The following is a 23,786-nucleotide window of genomic DNA, read 5'->3' as shown; positions in this document are numbered from 1 at the left end:
TGGTTTTTGTGGTCTGATTGAGCAAAATTTAAATAAAATTGTGCTATAAGAAATACCCCTAACTTCTTTAAAAGGACTGAAATAGTAAGAAATGAATAGAGGCCTTTGAACTGCCAAACACCTACAAATAGAAAGCAGGCTAGAATAAAACAGCTGCAGCCATGGGATGCTTTTCATGGTGAAGGAAGGATGATTGAGAAGTCAGAGTTGAGAATAGAAAGTAGAGTCAAGAACCTTGGAGAATTATTCTCTGGTCTTGAGTCCTAATCAGAGAACTGCCAACAATGCCAAATAGATTTCAGAATTTCATTTGACTGCCTTATGCTTCTTGCCTTCCACTTATTTCACCGAGAGTATGTGTAGTGGTTAGTTTATGCATATCCCACTACTTTGTGTTAGGTTTGTGAGGATCCTGAGTGGAAGATGGTAGATTTCAAGTCCCTTTGGATCACACGTCTTCTTTTCTAGAGTAATTGTACTCTAAGAGGTAATCTCTAGAAACTAGACCACAAGAGGCTAATTGACACCTGGACCTGATTTAGATGACAAGACCCTGGACTTTGAGCTGATGCTATAAATAGTTGAGACATTCGTAGCACTGAGAGCAGGTGAAGGTGTTTTTATGTGAGAACAAAATGAGTCATTGGAGGCAGAGGGTGGACTGTGGTTGCTGGCAGCCTTCATGATGGCCCCCGGGGATCCTCACTGATATTCACATTTTTGTACAGTCCCCTTCTGCAGTGAATAGGCTGACGTTGTAACCTGTATAATACTGTGCAAGTGAAGTATGGGACTTCCAAGGCTGGATCATAGAAGTCATTTAGGCTTGGTTGTGAATTGCTTGCTCTGAAGATAGCACCATGCCATTCAAGCTGCTCATATGGACAAGAACTGAATTTTCCCCAGACAATCAGTATGAACTTGAGTAGGCCTGCTAGGAAGTGGATACCCTGATCTTGGTCAGGTCTTCAGATGACCTTAGCCCAGGTTGTCACTTGATTGCAGCCTCAGAAAGACCCTGAACCAGTTTCGCCCAATTAATCTACTACATGACCATGCTTTTGCAGGTGGGCCCAGTCAAAGCAATAAATATACTAGTGAGAGGAATACCAGCCGCACTAATAAGGGCTGGCAGTAGGAGATACCTTAACAGAAATGGACTCACTAGTAGCAGTGGAGGTAACATGAGTCCAACATAACAGAGGATAGGTGGTGACACAGGTGGGAACAATTTTTCTAATAAAGTGTCAAGTATGGAGTGGCAGTCTGGGACACCTGGTCCACAAATGATGGTTAACAGAACATAGCTCTCTTGAGGCAAGATGGGAGGATAGCTAGTGAGGATATTGCCCAACCTGTCCTACCAGAAGAAATAAAAGTTGTATCATCAGGAGCTAAGATAGCACCCGATATATAAATTCAGGGTGGTCTCCACAGTTTCCAGTGTTCAGAGCTCACACTCACTGACTGAAGGAGGGTCTGGATTGGCTAGGTAGAAGTGCTCTGCAACATCACAGCAAATGTACATGATAACGATTACCCAAGTCCTACAAAGGGACTTCTAGCAATTTACTTGGGTAACCATACTTGGAGATCCGAAGTACCATATCGATCCTGTTGTTAGAGCGAGGCTATGTGCAGGCTAGGTAATAAATGTAATCTTGGCTTTTGATGACTTACAGTAGGTACACTGGGACTACAGTACCATCTAGTGGACATTTCTATAGTTGCCAAATGTATAATTAGAAATGACATACCTGACGATGTAAAAACCCGTATCTTGATTCTTTGGCCTCTGGGGATGACTGTCCTATTAGAAAAGCCAGGGGGAATCCTTTGAATCCTCCTTCTCCCAGTGGCCAAGATGGTAAATCGAAAGCAATATCACATTCTTGGGAAAGTGGCATAGATGCAAGCAGCATGAGTAGCAATTCCCCTTAACCCCATTTAACCCTCCACTCTGGTCCTTGCAAACCTGCAGAATGACAGTGGATCTACCACAAATTCAAATCGTTCACCTATTTGCCGCTTTTGTGTCAAGTGTGGTAATTTTCACTTGTGGTAAATTAACACAGCCTGAGAACATGATATAGGGCCACTGATCTCGCAAACTTATTTTTCCTGTACCATCAAAATGGGGATCAGAGATCTTTGTATTCATTTGAGTGGACAGCAACAGTATATATTTATTTGTCCAGGGCTATAGGCTCTTCAGCTCTCTGTCCTAATATAATCTGAAGGGAACTGGATTAGCTATACATTTTGCAGAGCATCACTCTGGCCCACTATATTGATAACTGGATCAGATAAGCAAGAAATGGCAAGTTTCTTGAAGGCCTTGGTCAGACATGTATTCTCAGGAGGGGACAGATAAAGCCTATAAAGATTCAGAGGCTCACTACATTGGTAAAATTTTTAGGAGTTAGTGATCTGGTATCTGCCAGTAATTCTTCCCAAAGTAAAGAATAATTTAGTGTATTATATACCTCCCATCATGAAAAAGGAAAATAGTGCCTGCTGGCTACTTCAGGTTTTGAAGCCAATATATTCTGTACCTGAGAATACTGTTTTTCTCCTACTCCCAACTTTGAGTGGAGTCTGGAGCGGGAAAGGACACTGCAGCAGGATGTAGTAGAAGCACGCCTGCTGCTTGGTCATCCCAACTCAGCAGACTTTATGGTATTTGTGGGTGTCATACTGGGAAAGCATATCATGTTGATTTTATGGTAAGCCTCAGTGGGCATCTAGTGTTCTGGATCAAGGCCATGCCATCAGCAACTGAAAGAATTATATTTTTCAAAAAACAGTTCTGGCATGCTGTTGAGCCTTGGTAGAGATGAAGCAACTGATCATGGGATACCAAATAACTGTGTCCAGCAATGGCCATCATGAACTGGGTTCCATCATAAGCTGAACCATCATATCAGTAGGGAGAGGCAAGACCAACAGCTACCCATCATAAGATGGAAGTGGTATATCAAAGATTGAACATGAGCAGAATCAGTGGACATCAGCAGTCTTTGTGAGCAGGGGATCTAAATCTTGATGTCATCCACGACTATTACTTTAGTACTTCTCCCTCTGTTCACACACGTGGCCATTCTGAGATGTATTAACCAACTCACACAGGAGGAAAAAGTTCCAAGGTTGCTTCACAGGTAGCTCAGCTTGGTACATGGGTGAAGGGAGCTACACTGAAGCCCCAAATAGGAATAACCTTGAAAGACAAAAGGGGAAAGAAATCCTCCTAAAGGACAGAACTTCAGGCTATTTTCCTGGTCCTCCACTTTGTGTCACAGGATTGACCCAAAACCACTGAACTGGGCGGTGGTGAATGATCTGGCAAATTAAGGGCCTACAGTGAGAAAGACTACACAAGAAATTCTAGGTTAGAGGCACATGGATGGAACTATAGGAATGAGAAAGTGGGAAGATCTTTGTAATGCATGTTAACATCCACCAGAGACCACATATCACAGAAGTACTACTAAATAACCATGTAGACAAATTGACTCGGGTGACATTAACCAGCCTCTGCCATCAGTAATCATACAAGGGGTACAGGAATAGAAATCTGCAGTGGCAGGAGTATAAGAAAAACTGAAATATGGGCCCTCACTCCCTAAGTTAACCTTGCTATTCTTTTTTTAAAGATTTTATTTAGTAATTTATTTGACAGAGACAGCGAGAGAAGGAACATAAGCAGGGGGGGTAGGAGAGGGAGAAGCAGGCTTCCCATGGAGCAAGGAGCCCGATGTGGGGCTTGATCCCAGGACCCTGGGATCATGACCTGAGCTAAAGGCAGATGCTTAATGACTGAGCCACCCAGGTGCCCCGAACCTTGCTGTTCTTATTGCCACATTTCTAGCATCTCCTCAACAAAGCTCACTTCTGAGGACCATTCCAAAAGGAGATCAGACATCTACTTGGTGTCTAGATGAGGTGTCTAGATGAGTACATTGGACCTCTTTCACACTGAAAGGTGCTTCATCTTATAGGAATCAACCCTTACTCTAGGCACGTTTTTGCCTATAGAGTCTCAGGCAAGATGACATCCCAGAGCTTGGTTTGGTCCACCAGTCTGGGATTCTACGTACTGTCACATCAAAGAATCCCACTTTCCAGCAAAGGAGGTACAGCAGTGAGCTCACAACACTGGGATGCACTGGTCTATTATATATATTCAGAAATCCCCATCTGAAGAGAATGTTGAAATAGCCTGCTGAAGGCATATTTGGGGCAACTGCATAAAGATGTTAACTTGTGGAAATGAGTTCCCATCCTTCCGGATGTAGTATTCACGCTATAGCAAAGACCATTATGTAGTGCTATGTTGCCCAGAGGTAGGAGACATGGTTAGAAACCCGAGGGGTAGAAGCAGGAGTGGTCCTAGTTGCTAGAACTTCTAGTGATCCACTTGAGCAGTTGGTGCTTCCTGTCATCGCAACCATGGCCTCTGATCCCCAAGAGGAAGATACACTGAGAGTTCCTTTGGTTTTTGTTTGTTTTGTTTTTTAAGATTTTTATTTATTTATTTGAGAGGGAGTGTGAGCAAAAGAGAGGACAAGCCGGTGGGAGAGGGAGAGGGAGAAGCAAGACTCCCCGCTGAGGAGGGAGCCTGATGTGGGACTCAATCCCAGGACCCTGGGATCATGACCTGAGGCTGAAGGCAGATGCTTAACCTACTGAGCTACCCAGACGCCCCCTCAAGAGTTCCTTTGAACTATGAACTGGTTACTGCCAAGGCACTTAAAACCTTTTATGCCAAGAGACCAACAGACAAGAAGAGGATCACATTTATCACATTTCTGGCAAAGGGTGATTGACTCTAAACACCAGTAAGTAGGGTTGTTAGCTATTACACAGAACAGGGAGGAATATATTTGGTACTCACATGTTCCACTTGTATGTCTTTGTACTCTCCTACTCAATTTGATAGTAAATGAAGAAATACAGCAGTCATGGCCTGAGGAGTACACAGTAACTTAGATCATGAGCAGTGCTAGCCAAAGATGAGAGTAATCTAGAATGGATAGTAAATTATGAAGATAATATCAGTTGCAGTGTTAAGGTCAGGGGCACATAAGTTCCCCTGATGAAAAGAGTTTCACTGGAGTCCTGGAGTAGCTGCTACCAGAACTTGGTGAAGGAAGAGAATTCAGTGCAAGGAGTGGACCGGATAATATACTACACTCCCAGATGATACCCTCTGGACTGAAAGACTTGTTACCAGCTGTGGAAAAGAGCGTCATGTCACTGACAGCTTCAGTTAACAGCTCTCAGTGTCACCTTGTTTGAATATCTTTGGTGATAGAAGGTCACCTCACCTAAGCTCTTGCTCCTTGTCTTGGGGAAACCCAAATCCAATGACTATTCAATGTGGGGACACATAAGGACCCTGTCTCTCAACTTGGGATAACTTTAAATAGCCTTTCTAGCCTAAAAGCTCCTCATGGGATCACCTGAGGCCTTAGAGATACTGAACTGTATTTTGTCTTCATCCTCTGTGCAGTTGCCATTCCAGCTCTCTCCTATACAGGTTTTGATCTTGAGAGCACTCCTTAATAAACTTACTACATTCTAATCTTCTAATCAAGGTTCCTTGGAACCTGGCTTGTAACAATGACATTAGAGCTGAGACTGGAATGATGAGAATGGGACTGATAGATGAAAAACTAGGTACAGATAATTCAAACAGAAAATTCAAAGCTCTGAGATGGAAAGGAGCTTCATTTGTTGAGGAACACAGATGAGATTAAAGTTGGAGTGAAGAAAGCAAAGAGAAAGAATGACATGAAATGAATTTGGTGGTATAGTCATAGTATAAACCACACAGGGGGCCTTGAAGGCCATAATAAAGCTTGAATTCCATTTTTTTAATATTAGGAAATAATTATCAGCCTTTATTATTTTTTCTCCCAAGTTTTTATTTAAATTCCAGTTAGTTAACATACAGTGTAACATTAGTTTCAGATGTAGAATTTAGTGATTTATCACTTAACATACAACACCCAGTGCTCATAACAAGTGCCCTCCTGAATATCCATCACCCATTTAACCTATCCCCCCACCTACCTCCCCTCCTGTGACCATGTTTGTTCTCCATAGTTTGTTTGTAGTTGCCTTTTTGCCTGCCTATTTGCATTTTTAAATAGTTTGTTTCTTATTTGCTTCTCTTTTTCCCCCCTGTATTCATTTGTTTCTTAAATTCTAAATGTCTTTCTCTGGCCACTTTCCTTAGCATTACACTCTCTAGCTCCATCCACATCATTGCCTCACACCAGTCAGAATGGCTAAAATTAACACAGAAGGCAACAGGTGTTGGTGAGGATGTGGAGAAAGGGGAGCCCTCTTACACCATTGGCGGGAATGCAAATGGGTGCAGTCACTCTGGAAGACAATTTAGAGGTTCTTCAGAAAGTTAAAAATAGAACTACCCTATGATACACCAATTGCACGACTAGGTATTTACCCAAAGAATATAAAAATACTAATCTGGAGGGATACATGCACCCCAATGTTTATAGCCAAATTATGGAAGGAACCCAAACGTACATCAACCAGTATTGACCTTTATTAAGTAGAGAGACATGATCTAATTTATTTTTCTATGAGAACACTCTGGCTGCTGTGAGGATTATGAGTGGAAGAAAGAAGACAAATTGGTGGCTTTTATAATAGCTTGGCTAAAATGTGGCAGTGTGGACTAGTCTTGTGGAGATAGAAGTATAGAGATTCAGAATATATCTGGGGTTAGAGCTGAAAAGATTTGTTGTCTGGTTGGATGTAAAATTGAAGGAAAAGGAGGAAACTAAAGTAGTTCGTTTTGTGCCTTGAGCAATGGATGGTTGGTGGAGCAATTTATGGATATTGGAGACATTGGGGGAGAATTTGAGGTTTGCTTGGTTAGTTGGTTTTAAAGTGAAACTTTGAGAAATTAAGAGCTTCATTTTGGATGTAAAACTTTACACACTTATCTGAGTAGAGATTTCAAATAAGCAGTTCATGAGCCTGATGCTTTGGTCTAGGGAAAAGAGAGGATGAGGACACCTAGGGAGAAAACATTTATTGCCATTTGGAGTAAAAGAGAAATAGCTTTTTTTGTTCCACAAGATTTGGTTGTGGTATTGCTTTATTCACCATCAGTGGGTTATACTGGAAGGAATATATGTTTAAAGTCTGAATGAAATGGGCTTGAATCCCAACTTTTTTATTTAGATATTGTAAAGTATTTTTACTTCATTTTCATTAAAAATTTAACCAAAATCTTTTTATTAGTTACATAGTGCCTGTGTCTCCTCCAGATAAGCAAATGTTTATATATCATCTCTCCTTAAAGGCATCTATTTTTTCTTAAATTTAAGGCTAATTGGTTGCCTGGAAAAGTCACTTCTCTGATGAGTTCAAGAAAATTTACGATTTTTTAGATTATTTAAACAAGTTTCTTGTTTTCTAGAGTGAGAGTGATGCTTTTTCCATATTTTTGCATCTTTTTAAAAAGAATTTTATTTATTTATTTGAGAGAGTGTGTGAGCAGAAGAGGGAGAGAGACTCTGAAGTAGACTCTGTGCCCAATGCACAGGGCTTGAGCTCATGACCAGGAGATCATGACCTGAGGTGAAACCAAGAGTTGGATGCCTAACCAACTGAGCCACTCAGGCACCCCTCCATATTTTTGCGTCTTAAGCAGGAGCACTGCTAAACTACACATAAGAAATTTGAGATGCCTATAAAACATCTACATCTTAGATGTTCTATCCAGGTTTTGTATTGGCAGTTCTTCAAACCAGGACAAATGCATGGACTGAAGAAGATTATGGCATTATCAGCTTTAAGATGTTAATTGAATCAAGGCATAAATGGATATTACTGAGGGGATGTTTATAGATTTACTGTGAAATTTTACAGCTCATGTTATGCCTTCAGATATTTTTTTTCCAGTCACATTTTTATCCTTCTTAATTTTGGATTTTTTTCCTCATGAGATTGATTATGTGGTATGGTTTCTTGTATAGATACTTGATATGAGTGCTTGTCTTTCCAAAGTAATAGTGATAAAGTTAATATTTGTGGGTTTTCCTCAACAGGAAGTCCGAGTGCCAAATACTACCAAGATAGCTGTAAAAGACCTGTCTTTGAATTTATATGTGGGGCAGATCACTGTTCTTCTAGGACCCAATGGGGCAGGAAAATCCACTACTCTATCTATTCTCTCAGGTAAGTGATATCTGTCCAGAGTATCCTCACATAGACACTGTAGGTCAAGCCTACAAGACTTTTGTGTATTCTTTTGATATTTACAATTTAGCCAGTTCAGTGATACATAAAATTGTTCAGTAATCTTTCTTTTTAAATTGTAAATAATTTCATGTGAGAGATAGCAGATAACAGGTTTTACAAAGATTTTACAAAGTGACCATTATAAACATTCTCAAAGAACTAAAGGAAACCATGATTAAAGAAGTAATGGAATGTATGAAAAGAGTATCAAATAGAAAATACCAATGAAAAGATAGAAATTATAAAAAGAAGAACCAGGTGGGAATTCTGGAGTTGAAAAGTACAATAAGCAAAGTGAAAAATTCATTAAAGGGGCTCAACAGTAGATTTCGTGAATTGTCACAAGAGAACACTCGTGAACTTGAAGATAGATTGATAGAGATTTTAAAATGTGAATAAAACAAAGGAAAAAGAATGAAGGAAAATTAAGTTTCATAGCAATTTTTGATACCTTTAAATGCACCAGCATAGGGCGCCTGGGTGGCTCAGATGGTTAAGCGTCTGCCTTCGGCTCAGGTCATGATGATCCTGGGATCGAGTCCCGCATCGGGCTCCCTGCTCCTTGGGAGCCTGCTTCTCCCTCTGCCTCTCTCTCTCTCTCTCTGTCTCTCATGAATAAATAAATAAAATCTTTAAAAAAAATAAATAAATAAATAAATAAATAAATAAATAAATAAATAAATGCACCAGCATACATGTATTGGAATGTAGGAGAGGAGAAAGAGAACAAAGCCAAAAAGGTATTCTACAAAATAATGGCTGAAAACATTAATCTACACATTCAAGAAGCTCCAAAAACTTCAAATAGGATACATGTGAAGAGATCATCACCCATAAATATTATAGTAAAAATTATTAAGGAGAAAATCTTGAAAGCAGGAAGCCAAAAATACTTTGTCACATTCAGTTGCACCCCAATAGGACCAGAAGCTGACTTCTAATTAGAAATAATGGGGGCCAGAAAGCAACGGGATGATATTTAATAAAAAGTATTGAAAATTTGAAATGATCAGTTACTAGTAATGAAATTGCATCAGTAATGAAAAAGCTGCCAATGACCAAAGTCCAGGAACAGATGTCTTCACAGGTGAATTTTATCAAACATTTAAAAGATTTAATGCTCATTCTTCTCGAAGTATTCCAAAAAAGAGAAGAGGAAGGAAAACTTCCAAATTCATTCTACAAGGTCAGCATTACCCTGATACCAAATCAAGCACCCTGCGTAAAACTACAGGTCAATATTTCTGATGAACATATATGTAAATCTCCTCAACAAAATGTTAGCGAAACAAATTCAACAATACATTAAAAGGATTCATCATGACCATGTTGGATTTATGCCACAGATACAAGTGTGGTTCAATATTGGCAAATCAATCAATGTGGTACATCACATTAACAAGAGGAAGGAAAAAAAAACCTATGATCATCTCGGTAGATGCAGAAAAAAAAACATTTGACAAAATACAACATCCATTCTTGATTAAAAACTCTCAATGTATGTTTGGAGGGAACTCCAAAAGTATGTTTGGAGGGAACATATTTCAATATAATTAAGGCCATATATGATAAACCTACAGCTAAAATCATACTCAATGGTGAAAAGCTGAAATCTTTTAAGATCAGGAACAAGACAAAGATGTTTACTCCCCCCACTTTCATTCATCATAATAGTAGAAGTCCTAGTCACAGCCAACAGACAAGAAAAAGAAATAAAAGGCATTTAAATTGGTAAGGAAGACAATACTGTCACTATTTGCAGATGATATATGTAGAAAATGCTAAAGAAACCACCAAAAAACTACTAGAACTAATAAATGAATTCCATTAAGTTGTAGAACACAATATGCAGGGTAGTTTGGGAAGATGGCAGAGTAGGAGGACCCTGAGCTTATCCCATTCCATATTTACACCTAGATATCATCTATATCCAAATAAGTAAACTGGAGAGTGATCCAAAGACTAGCAGAATAAACTCTACAACTAAATATAGACAAGAAACTGCATCTGAAAGATTAGAAAGGTCAGAAAGGCAGAGGGAGGCTGCCTTCGGGAGGGAGGGAGTTGTACACAGAAAGGGCAGAGAAGTGGATCTTCGCACCAGGGAGCTCACATGGGGAAGACTGATCCCCATAATTTTTGGCTTTGAAAATCAGAGGAGCTCAATTCTGTGAATTTGTATAACCAGTAGAACTTAGAGCCTGGAGTTTTAAAAGTCAGCTGATTCGGCACTGGACAAGCAGGGAAGGCTGGTGATAGCTGGGTCCCTGCCCTTGAAGAAACAGCAGCCTGCACAGAGAGGCAACATAAAAACAGCAGTTTACACAATGCCAGGGGCAAATGGGAGACAAATCTGTTCATAGTGATTTCAGAGCATGTTCGGGGATTCTCCAAAACTGAGGGAGTTGGCAGGCATCATTTCCCCCTTTCTCACTCCCACCCCCCAATTTCCTGGTCCCAGCATAAACACAGGGCCATCTGCAGGCAGCAGGACTGCACATACACTTGCTACCTAACCTGCTAGTAGTGCACAATGCCCATGAGTTCTCCTGAGGACTCACCCACTTTAAGCCTGCTAGCCTCAGTCCTGGGCTCAGGACAAATTTTCTTAAAGCCACACATGCACCCTGTCCTGCCATCGTGTGCCCTGTACGTCTGATGTGCTGCAACCAGCCATCCTTGTGCACCAAGCCCAGTCTCTGGCCCTCAGCCACTGCGCCCTTCAGGGGATCCAGCATAAGACTAGTGGCCCAGAGCAAATTTGCTAACACTGCCACCACACTCCCAAGTTCCCCAGCAGGTACACCCCTTCAGAGCTGTCCTGTCTGGGGGTGCCTGGGTGGCTCAGTTAAGCATCTGCCTTCTGCTCAGGTCATGATCCCAGAGTCCTGGGATCAAGCCCCAAGTCGAGCTCCCTGCTCAGCGAGGAGTTTGCTCCCTCTCCCTCTGTCCTGCTCACTTTCTCTCTCTCTCTCTCTCAAATAAATAAAATCTTATAAAAAAAAAAAAAAAGAGCTGGCCTGCCTGGGTCGCACTAACACCACAGAGAACAAGCATTCCCACAAAAGTTGGAGAGTCACTGCAGATGACTTCACTGAGAGGAAACTTGACTCGGACACAACAGCAGGGCATAAACAACACACATTTCTAAAGTGCCAATTTCTGGTGAACAGGGGATGCTGCACTGCAGGGCACTCCAGGACCTCTTCTTCATAAAGTCACTACTTTCAAGAGCTGAAGACATAGCTGACTTTCCTAATACACAGAAACAGACACAGGCAGACAAAATGAGGAGACAGAGAAATTTATCCCAAATGTAAAAACAGGACAAGGCCACAGCCAGGGATCTAAGCAAAACAGATAAAAGCAACATGCCTGATAGAGAATTTAAAGCAGTGATCATAAGGATACTCAGTGGAATAGAGAAAAGAATGGAAGACATGAGTGGGGCCCTTAACACAGAAGTAAGGAACAACATAACAGAGATAAAGTGTTCAATAAACAAAATGAGAAACATGCCTGATGGAATGAATTGCAAGATGGGAGAAGTAGAAGAATGAATTACTGACCTAGAAGGCAGAGTAGTGGAAAGTAATCAAGCTGAACAAAAGAGAGAATAAAGAATTATGCAGAATGAGAATAGACTTAGGGAACTCCGACTCCATCAAATGTAATAACATTCATGTTATAGGAGTCCCGGAAGAAGAGAGAGAAAAGGGGACAGATAATTTATTTGAAGAAATAATGGCTAAAAACATCCCTATCTGGGGAAGGAAACATATCCAGATCCAGGAGGCACATAGAACCCCCATCAAAATCAACAAAAGCAGATCCACACTAAGATATTAATTAAAATTGGCAAAATATAATAATAAAGAAAAAAATTTAAAAGCAGCAAGACAAAAGGAAACTAACTTACAAGGGAAAACCCATAAGACTAGCAGGAGATTTTTCAGCACAAATTTTGCAAACTAGAAGAATGCTGACTGGGAAAAATCTGCAGCCAAGAATACTTCTATCCAGCAAGGCTATCATTCAGAATAGAAGGAGAGAGAAAAAGATTCCCAGACACACAAAAAACTAAAAATTTCATGACCGCTAAACCAACCCAGCAAGAAATATTAAAGGGGACTTTAAAAAGTGGAAAGGAAAGACCAAAAATGACAGTATGAAGGTAGGAAACACAAAGGCAGTAAAAATGAATATTTCTATAAAAAACCAGTCAAGGAACTCACAAAATAAAATAATATAGACTATAACAACATATTCCTAAAACATGGGGAGGAGAGGAAAAAAGAATGGTTTCAAATTTGGACAGTCATCAACTTAATATAAACTGCTATATCAGAAGTGGTTATATACAAGCCTAATGGTAACCATATATCAAAAACCACTCATAAATGTGCAAAGAATAAAGAGAAAGAAATCCATATGTATATCACTGAAAAAATCAGCAAACACAAAAGAGAGACAGACTGAATGGGAGAGTATATTTGCAAATGATATATCCAATAAGGGGTTAATATCCAAAATATGACAAGAACTCCTACAACTCAACACCAAAAAAAGGAAACAATCTGATTAAAAAATGGGCAGAGGACCTAAATATATATTTTTCCAAAGACATATAGATGGCCAATAGACATATGAAAAGATGCTCAAGGGACACCTGGGTGGCTCAGTCAGCTAAGCATCTGCCTTCGGCTCAGGTCATGATCCCAGGGTCCTGGGATTGAGCCCTATGTTGGATTCCCTGCTCAGCAGGGAGTCTGCTTCTCCCATTGCTCCTCATCCCACTCTCATGCTCTCTCTCTCTCTAAAATAAATAAAATCTTTTTTTATAAAAAAAGAGATGCTCAACATCAGTAATTATCAGGTAAATGCAAATCAAAACCACAATGAGATATCACTGCACGCCACTCAGAATGGTTAGTGTCAAAAGGACAAGAAATAACACATGTTAGGGAGAATGTGGGGAAAGGGAACCCTCATGCACTATTGGTGGGAATGTAAATTGGTGCAGCCACTGTGGAAAATAGTATGGAATTTCCTCAAAAAATTAAAAACAGAAATACCATATGATCCAGTAATTTCACTACTGGGAATTTACCCAAAGAAAATGAAAACAGTAATTCTAAAAGATACATGTACCTCTACATTTACTGCAGCATTATTTACAACAACTAAGAAATAGAAGCAACCCTAGTGTCCATCAACACATGAATGCATAAGGAAGATGTGATATATGTATATATAGTGTACATATATATGTATGTGGTATATATATATGTGTTGTATGTATGTATGTGGTGTATATAATGTGTATATATATGTGGGGTGTGTGTCTGTGTATTGTGTTGTCATTTGCAACAACATGGATATAACTAGAGGGTATTGTGCTATGTGAAATAGACAGAGAAAAGCAAATACTTTATGATTGCACTCATATGTTGACTTGAAGAAACAAAAACAAAGAAACACTCTAAATACAGAGAACAAAATGGTGGTTGCCAGAGAGAAGGTGGCGGGGGGTGGGGGGAGATGGGCAAAATCAGTGATGGGGATTAACAGGTACTAACTTCCAGTTACAAAAAAAATTTTTTTAAAGAGCGAAGTGCTGAAAGAAAAAACTGTCAGCTGAGAGTCTCATCTCTAGGTATCAGAAATTAACATGAAATAACACATTCCCAGATAAACAAACCTGACAGAATTCATTCCTAACAGACCTACCTTTAAAAAGTTCTTTGGGCTAAAAGCAGTAAGCTGAGATGGAAATCTGAACACATGCGTGCATGCACACATAGATACACATATAACACAGATGACATATCATAGTTAATTATGTTCACCACGACCAAGTGGGATTTATTCCTGGGCTGCAAGATTGGTTCAAGATCCATAAATCAGTGTGATATAATACATTAATAAAAGAAAGAACAAGAACCATATGATCCTCTCAATAGATGCAGAAAAATCATTTGACAAAGTACAGCATCGTTTCTTGATCAAAACTCTTCAGAGTATAGGGATAGAGGTACATACCTCAATATCATAAAAGCCATCTATGAAAAACCCACAGCAAATATCATTCTCAATGGGGAAAAACTGAGAGATTTTCCATGTTTCCCCAGGAACACGGCAGGGATGTCCACTATCACCACTGCTATTTAACATAGTACTAGAAGTCCTAGCCTCAGCAATCAGACAACAAAAAGAAATAAAAGGCATCCGAATTGGCAAAGAAGAAGTCAAACTCTCACTCTTTGCAGATGATATGATACTTTATGTGGAAAACCCAAAAGACTCCACTCCAAAACTGCTAGAACTCATACAGGAATTCAGTAAAGTGGCAGGATATAAAATCGGTCCAGAGAAATCAGTGGCATTTGTATACACCAACAACAAGACAGAAGAAAGAGAAATTAAGGAGTTGATCCCATTTACAATTGCACCCAAAACTATAAGATACCTAGGAATAAATCTAACCAAAGAGGCAAAGAATCTGTACTCAGAAAACTCATGAAAGAAATTGAGGAAGACACAAAGAAATGGAAAAACGTTCCATGCTCATGGATTGGAAGAACAAATATTGTTAAAATGTCAATGCTACCTAGAGCAATCTACACATTTAATGCAATCCCTATCAAAACACCATCCACTTTTTTCAAAGAAATGGAAGAAATAATCCTAAAATTTGTATGGAACCAGAAAAGACCCCGAATAGCCAGAGGAATGTTGACAAAGAAAAGCAAAGCTTGTGGCATCACAATTCCAGCCTGCAAGCTCTATTACAAAGCTGTAATCATCAAGACAGTATGGTACTGGCACCAAAACAAACATGTAGATCAATGAAACAGAACAGAGAGCCCAGAAATGGACCCTCAACAATATGGTCAAACTAATCTTCGACAAAGCAGGAAAGAATGTCCAATGGAAAAAAGTCTCTTCAACAAATGGTGTTGGGAAAATTGGACAGCCACATGCATAAGAATGAAACTGGACCATTTCCTTACACCACACACAAAAATAAACTCCAAATGGATGAAAGACCTAAATGTGAGACAGGAGTCCATCAACATCCTAGAGGAGAACACAGGCAGCAACCTCTTCGACCTCAGCCGCAGCAACTTCTTCCTAGACACATCGCCAAAGGCAAGGGAAGCAAGGGCAAAAATGAACTCTTGGGACATCATCAAGATAAAAAGCTTTTGCACAGCAAAGGAAACAGTCAACAAAACCAAGACAACCAACAGAATGGGAGAAGATATTTGCAAATGACACTACAGATAAAGGGCTGATATCCAAGATCTATAAAGAACTTATCAAACTCAACACCAAAAGAACAAATAATCCAATCGAGAAATGGGCAGAAGACTTGAACAGACATTTCTGCAAAGAAGACATCCAAATGACCAAAAGACACATGAAAAAGTGCTCAACATCACTCGGCACCAGGGAAATCCAAATCAAAACCTCAATGAGATACCACCTCACACCAGTCAGAATGGCTAAAATTAACAAATCAGAAAACGACAGATGTTGGTGAGGATGCAGAGAAAGGGGAACCCTCCTACACTGTTGGTGGGAATGCAAGCTGGTGAAGCCACTCTAGAAAACAGTATGGAGGTTCTTCAAAAAGCTGAAAATAGAGCTACCCTACCACCCAGCAATTGCACTACTGGTTATATACCCCAAAGATACAAATGTAGTGATCCAAAGGGGTATGTGCACCCCAATGTTTATAGCAGCAATGTCCACAATAGCCAAACTGTGGAAAGAGCCTAGATGTCCATCAACAGACGAATGGATATGAGAAGATGTGGTACATATATATATAATGGAATATTATGCAGCCATCAAAAAATGAAATCTTGCCATTTGCAATGACATGGTGGAACTAGAGGGTAGCTGAGTGAAATAAGTCAATCAGAGGAAGATAAGTATCATATGATCTCAATGATATGAGGATCTGAGAAACAAAACAGAGGATCATAGGGGAAGGGAGGGAAAAATAAAACAAGACAAAACCAGAGAGGGAGACAAAGCATAAGAGACTCTTAATCTCAGGAGACAATTTGAGGGTTGCTGGAGGGGAGGGGGGCGGGAGGGATGGGGTGGCTAGGTGATGGACATTGGGGAGGGTATGTACTATGGTGAGCTCTGTGAATTGTGTAAGACTGATGAATCGCAGATCTGTACCCCTGAAACAAATAATACATTATATGTTAATAAAAAAATTTTTAAGTTAATTATGTAATTATAAAAGACAGTATCAATACATATCACTTTTTCTTTTAACTAATTTCAAAAGAAATTGTATAAAACTATTTATATAATTGCAATGTTGGGCCTGTAATACAGAAAAGTAATAAATCTGACAATAATAGCATAAAGGAAGTGGATGGGAGCAAAGTTGTAATAGAGTAAGGAAATGATACTAGATGGGAACGCAAATCCATACGAACAAATGAAGAGGACCAAAAATGCTAAATAAGAAGTTTAACAAACTATAATTACATGCTTGCTCTCCTTTATCCACTTCTGTAATAGGTGTAAAATTATATAAGTATTAATTATAACAGTGTACTTTTGGAATCGTAACACATGTAGATAAAATGTGTATAACAATAGTAGCACAAAAATAGAGAAGAGGGAACAAAACTATATCAGCTCTCTAGAATTAAGTTAATATAAATCTGAAGTTGACCTGGTAATTAAATTGTGTATAGTAAGGCTCGGAGCAACTACTAAGAAAATAAGTCAAAAATATATATAGTGAAAAAATCATTAAAGGAATTTAAATGTTACACTAGAAAATAGTCAATGCAAAAGAAAGCAATAAATAGAGTAACAAAAATTACATGAGGCATCAACAAAAAACCAAAATGGCAAACATAAACCCGGCTATATTGATAATAATATTGTTAGTGGATTAAACAATCCATAGAAAAGGCAAATTGTCAGATGTATTAAAATAAGATATCCAGCTCTATGCTCTGTACAGGAGACACATTTTAGATTCAAAGATACAAATAGTTTGAAAGTAAAAAGACGTAAAGAATACACAAAATGCAACCAAAGTAAAGCTGCAGTAGCTATGCAAATATCAGACAAAATAGACTTTAAAACAAAGTGTTGCTAGAAATAGAGAAGGATATTTTATAATGATAAAGGGGTCAATTTAGTATGAAGTTGTAACAATTATAAATATATATGCACCTAACAACAAAGTTCCCGCATATGTGAAGCAAAAACTGTCAGAATTTAAGGCAGAAATAGACAATGGAAAAATAATAATTGTAGATTTCGGTATCCCACTTTCAATGAAAGATATAGCAAGTAGGCAGAATATCAACAGATAAATAGATGACTTGAAAAATATTACACACAATAGATCTCATAAGTATCTATACACATTTCATCTAATAGCAAAATCTATGTTCTTCTCAACCACATGTAGAATATTCTCTATGATAGAGTATACATTAGGCCACAAAAAAAGCCTGAATGAATTTAAAAGATTCAAATTACACAGTGTAGTTTCTGATTACAATGGAGTGAAATTATAAATTTACAATAGGAAGAAATGAGAAATTCACATATTTGTGGAAATTAAACAACATACTTCTAAATACTAATGGTGAAAGAAAAAATCACAAAGAAAATTAGGAAATATTTGACATGAATGAAAATGACATAACACACAAAACTAATGAGATGCAGCTAAAGCAGTGCTTAGAGGGAAATTTATAGCTGTAAATTCCTACATTAAAAAGTTCTCAGATAAACAATCTGTCTACCTAAGACAGCCAGCTAAATCCAAAGAAAGAAGGAAATAAGGGAATTAATGAAACCAAACGTTAGTTCTTTGAAAAGATCAATGAAAGTGACAAACCTTTAGCTATACTGACCAAGAAAAAAAAAAAAAACAGAGAAGATTCAAATCACTAAAATCAGAAAGGAAAGATCCACTACAGAAATAAGAAGTCAAAGGGGGTGATCAGCTAAACAGTCTCATTGCAATGCATTTAAATTAGACTACATTGTTAAAAATGAAAACCTCTGGGGGGGAGACGAACCAGGAGAGATGATGGACTCTGAAAAACAAACTGAGGTTTCTAGAGGGGAGGAGGGTAGGGGGATGGGTTAGCCTGGTGATGGGTATTAAAGAGGGCACATTCTGCATGGAGCACTGGGTGTTATGAACAAACAATGAATCATGGAACACTACACCAAAACAAATTATGTAATATATGGTGATTAACATAACAATAAAAAAATTTTTAAAAAATGAAAACCTCTGGAATAAACATCATGATGGAGGGGACTGCAGCACAACAGGGATAATTTGAGACATGTTGGATATTTGTGACCACACTTATCCTCTTGGTCATGTTCTCTTTTTTTATAATATTGAAGTATACCTGATATACAATGTTATATTAGTTTCAGGTATACAACATAGGGATTTTGCAATTCTATACAATACTCAATGCTTACCACAGCAAGTGTAAAGTAGGATTAATGAGTTACTGGATTTAAATGATAGTTTCTTCTTTAAACTTAACCAATAATTATGAGAGCTATGGATAAAAATTATATAAATATTTTGAAACTATTTTAGGTTACTATGTGTTACCTCCCCTGACTAGAATTTAAATTCTTCAAGGATAACAGATTTATTATCTGGGTTTTCAAGTTTTAATTAAAAGTTTACCACAGTCTAGGTCAGTGTACAATTCATAACATAATTCATATATATATAATGCAATATTACTCAGCCATCAGAAAGGATGAATACCCAACTTTTACATCAACATGGATGGGACTGGAAGGGATTATGCTAAGTGAAATAAGTCAAGCAGAGAAAGTCCAATTATAATATGGTTTCACTTATTTGTGGGACATATGGAATAGCATGGAGGACATTAGGAGAAGGAAGGGCAAAATGAAGGGGGAGATGAACCATGAGAGACTATGGACTCTGAGAAATAAACTGAAGGTTTTTTGGGAGGTAGGGGGATGGGTTAGCCCAGTGATGGGTATTAAAGAGGGCACGTATTGCATGGAGCACTGGGTGTTATACGAAAACAATGAATCATGGAGCACTACATCAAAAACTAATGATGTACTGTATGGTGACTAACATAACATAATAAAATAAAATAAAATAAAATAAAATAAATTTTTTTGAAAAAATAACATAATTCATAAATGTTGTCAAGTGGCTGATGGCAATGCTGTTAAGTTCTAATATAACAAACTCTTTAGTGTTTTTATATAGCTGAGTGATTTGTACTCATTGAATATTAGAACATGCAGTTAATCAAATAAAAAATTATTTTTAATCTCATCACCTCAAAATATAACAACTGGTATTTTTTGGAATATTCTTCTGAGAGATATTGCTAATTCTAATGAATAATCCATATATAGATTTCAAATTTAAGGTTTTAATGAAAAGTTTGTTGTCATGTTCCCTCATGAAAGCTAAGGTATTGTTACATCTTCTGCTTGATCCCTAGGTCTCTATCCTGCTACCAGTGGTGAGGCCTATATTAATGGATATGACATCTCACAGCAGATGGTCCAGATCAGGAAAAGCTTGGGCTTGTGTCTCCAACAAAATTTGTTGTTTAATTACTTGACCGTGTCAGAACACCTTTATTTCTATTGTGTGGTAAGCCAAAAAAGATATGTTCCTTTTTCCCACTCTATTGATGTACTTCAGGTAGATTACCAAATATCAATATCCTTATTCTTAGAAAGTTCAAAAACTGATTTTTGATGAATTCTCCTTTAAATGTAAAGACAGGCTAAGGGAAGAAGACACTATAGAAAACATATAAGAAAAGGCTTGTTTAAAGTGTTTCTAAGGAAAAAGCTGGAAGCACCATGTAAACTGGTTTCTCTTTCTAGGTAAAAGCAATACCTCAAAAGACACGTCTTATGGAAACTGATCATATGCTGGCTGCTTTTAACCTGCTAGATAAGCGTAATGAATTTTCATGTTCACTGAGTGGAGGAATGAAGCGCAGACTCTCCATGATAACAACTATTAGGGGGGGTAAAAAAAAAAAAAAAAAAAGGGGGGGGGACACTAAAAATGGATCCCCACCAAAGCTGGTCTAAAAAGATCAGCCAACAGAAACCTGAGAGCTGATAAGGATCTAACACTGTAAAAAGAACCTTACAAATTAATCCCATATGGAATTTACATTATCAAATTATTGTAATAAATTTGTCAAGGTTTGGAATTATTCTAGCATTCCTAATTCAGTTTTAGTCTAAACTTGTTAGCTTAACTGAACAAGTGACTGAAAAAGCAAAACCAGAGTAAGCCCCATAAGTGACACTTAGTGACCTTAGTGACACTAGTACATAATGCTTAATGGTTATAAAATTGTTCTTCTGGACTTTAGGTGGTGATACTTGATGAACCAACATCTGGCATGGACCCAACCTCAAGGAGGGCCACCTGGGATGTCCTTCAGCAGTATAAACAGGATCGTACCATCTTATTGACCACCCACTACATGGATGAAGCTGACTTCCTGGGTGACCGCATAGCCATCATGGTCAAGGGATCCCTGCGGTGCTGTGGCTCTTCAGTTTTCCTGAAAAAAATATATGGTCTCTCCCTTTGATTATTTTTTGGATATTGATATCTTAATATTCTTCAAACATAATCTTCATGGATATTGATGTCTTAGGAATACTATTCTAATATAATTTCCATAATTTTTTGTCTACCTCCCCAAAACTTCTGTGATTTCCTCTATCCTTTTATTTGGGGCTCAGCTATGAGCCCTTTGAAGTAATGGTCATAGTTTATTTATTTTTAATATGGAAGTGTAATTGACATACACTGTCCTATTATTTTCAGGTGTACATCCTAGTGATTCAGTATTTTATACATTACAAAATGATCCCCATGATAAGTCTAGGTACCATCTGTAACCATACAAAGTTATTACAATATTATTGACTGTATTCCCCATGCTGCATATTATATCCTCATTGCTTATTTATTTTGTAACCAGAAGTTTATTCCTCTTAATCCCCTTCGCCTATTTGCTTGACCTCCAACCCCTTCTGTTTCTGGTAACTGACAGTTTGTTCCTTGTATCTTTGAGTCTGTTTTGTCTACTTTTTTTGTTTTTTAGATTCTACATGTAAGTGAAATTATTTGGTATTTGTCTTTGTCTGATTTATTTCACTTAGCATGACACCCTCTAGGTCCATCCATGTTGTTACAAATGGCAAGATTTCATTTTTTATGGCTAAGTAATATTCCATTGTATATATTTACCACATCGTCTTTATTTGTTCATCAGTGGGTGGACACTTAGGTTGCTTCCATAACTTGGCTCTGGTAAATAATGCTGCAATAGACATAGGGGTGCATATATCTTTTTGAATTGGCATGGTTGTGTTCTTTGAGTAAATGCCCAGTAGCAGAATTACTGGATCATATAGTAGTTCTATTTTTAATTTTTTGAGGAACCTCCACACTGCTTTCCACAGTGGTAGCATCAGTTTCCATTTCTACCAACAGTGCAAGAGGGTTCTTTTTTCTCCATATCCTCACCATCACCTGTTGTTTCTTGTATTACTGGTTTTAGCCATTCTTTTTTTTTATTATTATTATTGTTATGTTCAGTTAGCCACTGTATAGTACATCATTAGTTTTTGATGTAGTGTTCAATGATTCATTAGTTACATATAACGCAGTGCTCATCACAAAACGTGCCCTCCTTAATACCCATCACCCTGTTACTCCCCCATCCCACCTTCTCTCCTTTGAAACCCTCAGTTTTTTTTCCCAGGGTCCATGTCTCTCATGGTTCATCTCCCTCTCTGATTTCCCTCCCTTCACCTATGGTCCTCTGTGCTATTGTTTATGTTCCACATATGAGTGAAACCATATGATAATTGTCTTTTTCTGCTTGACTTCTTTCACTTAGCATAATCCCCTCCAGTTCCATCCATGTTGATGCAAATGGTGGATATTCATCCTTTCTGATGGCTGAATAATATTCCGTTGTATATACGTACTGCAGAGGAACTAGTCAACAAAATTAAGAGGCAACCTACGAAATGAGAGAAGATATTTGTAAATGACATTGCAGATAAAGGGCTGGTATCCAAGATTTATAAAGAACTTCTCAAACTCAACATGAAAAACAAACAGCCCAGTCAATATATGGGCAGAAGACACAAACAGACACTTCTCCAGAGAAGACATACAAATGGCTAACAGACACGTAAAAAGTGTTCAACATCACTAGCCATCAGGGAAATTCAAATCAAAACCACAATGAGATACCACCTTACACCAGTTAGAATGACAAAAATTAACAAGACAGGAAAAAACAAATGTTGGCGAGGATGTGGAGAAAGGGAAACCCTCTTACACTGTTGGTGGGAATGCAAGCTGGTACCATCACTCTGGAAAACAGTATGTAGATTCCTCAAGAAGTTAAAAATAGAGCTACCCTATGATCCAGCAATTACACTACCAGGTATTTACCTCAAAGATACAGATGTAGTGAAAAGAAGGGGCACATGCACCCCAGTGTTCATAGCAGCAATGTCCACAATAGCCAAACTGTGGAAGGAGCCAAGGTGCCCTTCAAAAGATGAATGGATAAAGAAGATGTGGTTTTAGCCGTTCTGACAGGTGTGAGGTGATATCTCCTTGTGGTTTTGATTTCTATTTCCCCGATGATGAGTAATGTTGAGCATCTTTTCATGTGTCAATTAGCCATCTATATGTCTTTGGAGAAATGTCTTTTCAAGTCTTCTGCCCGTTTTTAAATTGAATATTTGTTTTTTGGTGTTGAGTTGTATAATTTATTTGTATATTGTGGATATTAACTCTTTATTGGATATCATTTGCAAATATCTTCTCCCACTCATGATGCTTTTTGTTTTGTTGACATTTCCTTCACTGCGCAAAAGCTAGTATTGATGTAGTCTCAATAGTTTAATTTTGCTTTTGTTTCCCTTGCCAGGAGACGTATCTAGAAAAATGTTTCTATAGTCAATGTCAAAGAGATTACTTCCTGTGTTTTCTCCTAGGAATTTTTGGTTCGCAAGCATTTTCTTTTATTCTGTAGGTTGCCTTTCCATTTTGTTGATTGTTTCCTTTGCCATTCAGAATATTTTTATTTTTTAATTTCTTTTTTTTAGTTTTATTTTATTTTATTATGTTATGTTGGTCACCATACAATACATCATTAGTTTCTGATGTAGTGATCCAAAAAGATTTATTGATTTATTTTAGAGAGTGAGAGAGAGAGCTAGTGAATGGAGGGAGGTGCAGAGGGAGAGAATCTTCAAACAGACTCTCCACTGAGCACAGAGCCTGACTCAGGGCTCAGTCCCACGACCATGAGCTCCCGACCTAAGCCGAAACCAAGAGTTGGATGCTTAACTAACTAAGCCACCCAGGCGCCCCCAGAATCTTTTTAGTTTGTTGTGGTCACACTTGTCTATTTTTT

General features: G+C 38.2%; 1 protein-coding gene across 1 annotated transcript in view; it reads left to right on the top strand.

Annotated features, from left to right (window-relative positions):
• Nucleotides 1-23,786, top strand: part of LOC112817007 (phospholipid-transporting ATPase ABCA3-like) — a 96,124-nt gene that overhangs the window by 35,448 nt on the left and 36,890 nt on the right. Inside the window, 4 exon segments of the mRNA XM_073890440.1 lie at nucleotides 8,088-8,217; nucleotides 19,806-19,960; nucleotides 20,200-20,353; nucleotides 20,701-20,913. Coding sequence (XP_073746541.1) covers nucleotides 8,088-8,217; nucleotides 19,806-19,960; nucleotides 20,200-20,353; nucleotides 20,701-20,913 — 652 coding nt within the window.

The sequence above is a fragment of the Callorhinus ursinus genome, unplaced genomic scaffold (genome assembly GCF_003265705.2).
Source record: "Callorhinus ursinus isolate GAN/ISIS: 27379988/994484 unplaced genomic scaffold, GSC_fseal_2.0 scaffold169, whole genome shotgun sequence".
NCBI classification, from domain to species: domain Eukaryota; kingdom Metazoa; phylum Chordata; class Mammalia; order Carnivora; family Otariidae; genus Callorhinus; species Callorhinus ursinus.
Note: the sequence above shows the minus strand (reverse complement) of the source record. Positions and strands in the feature narration are given on the sequence as shown.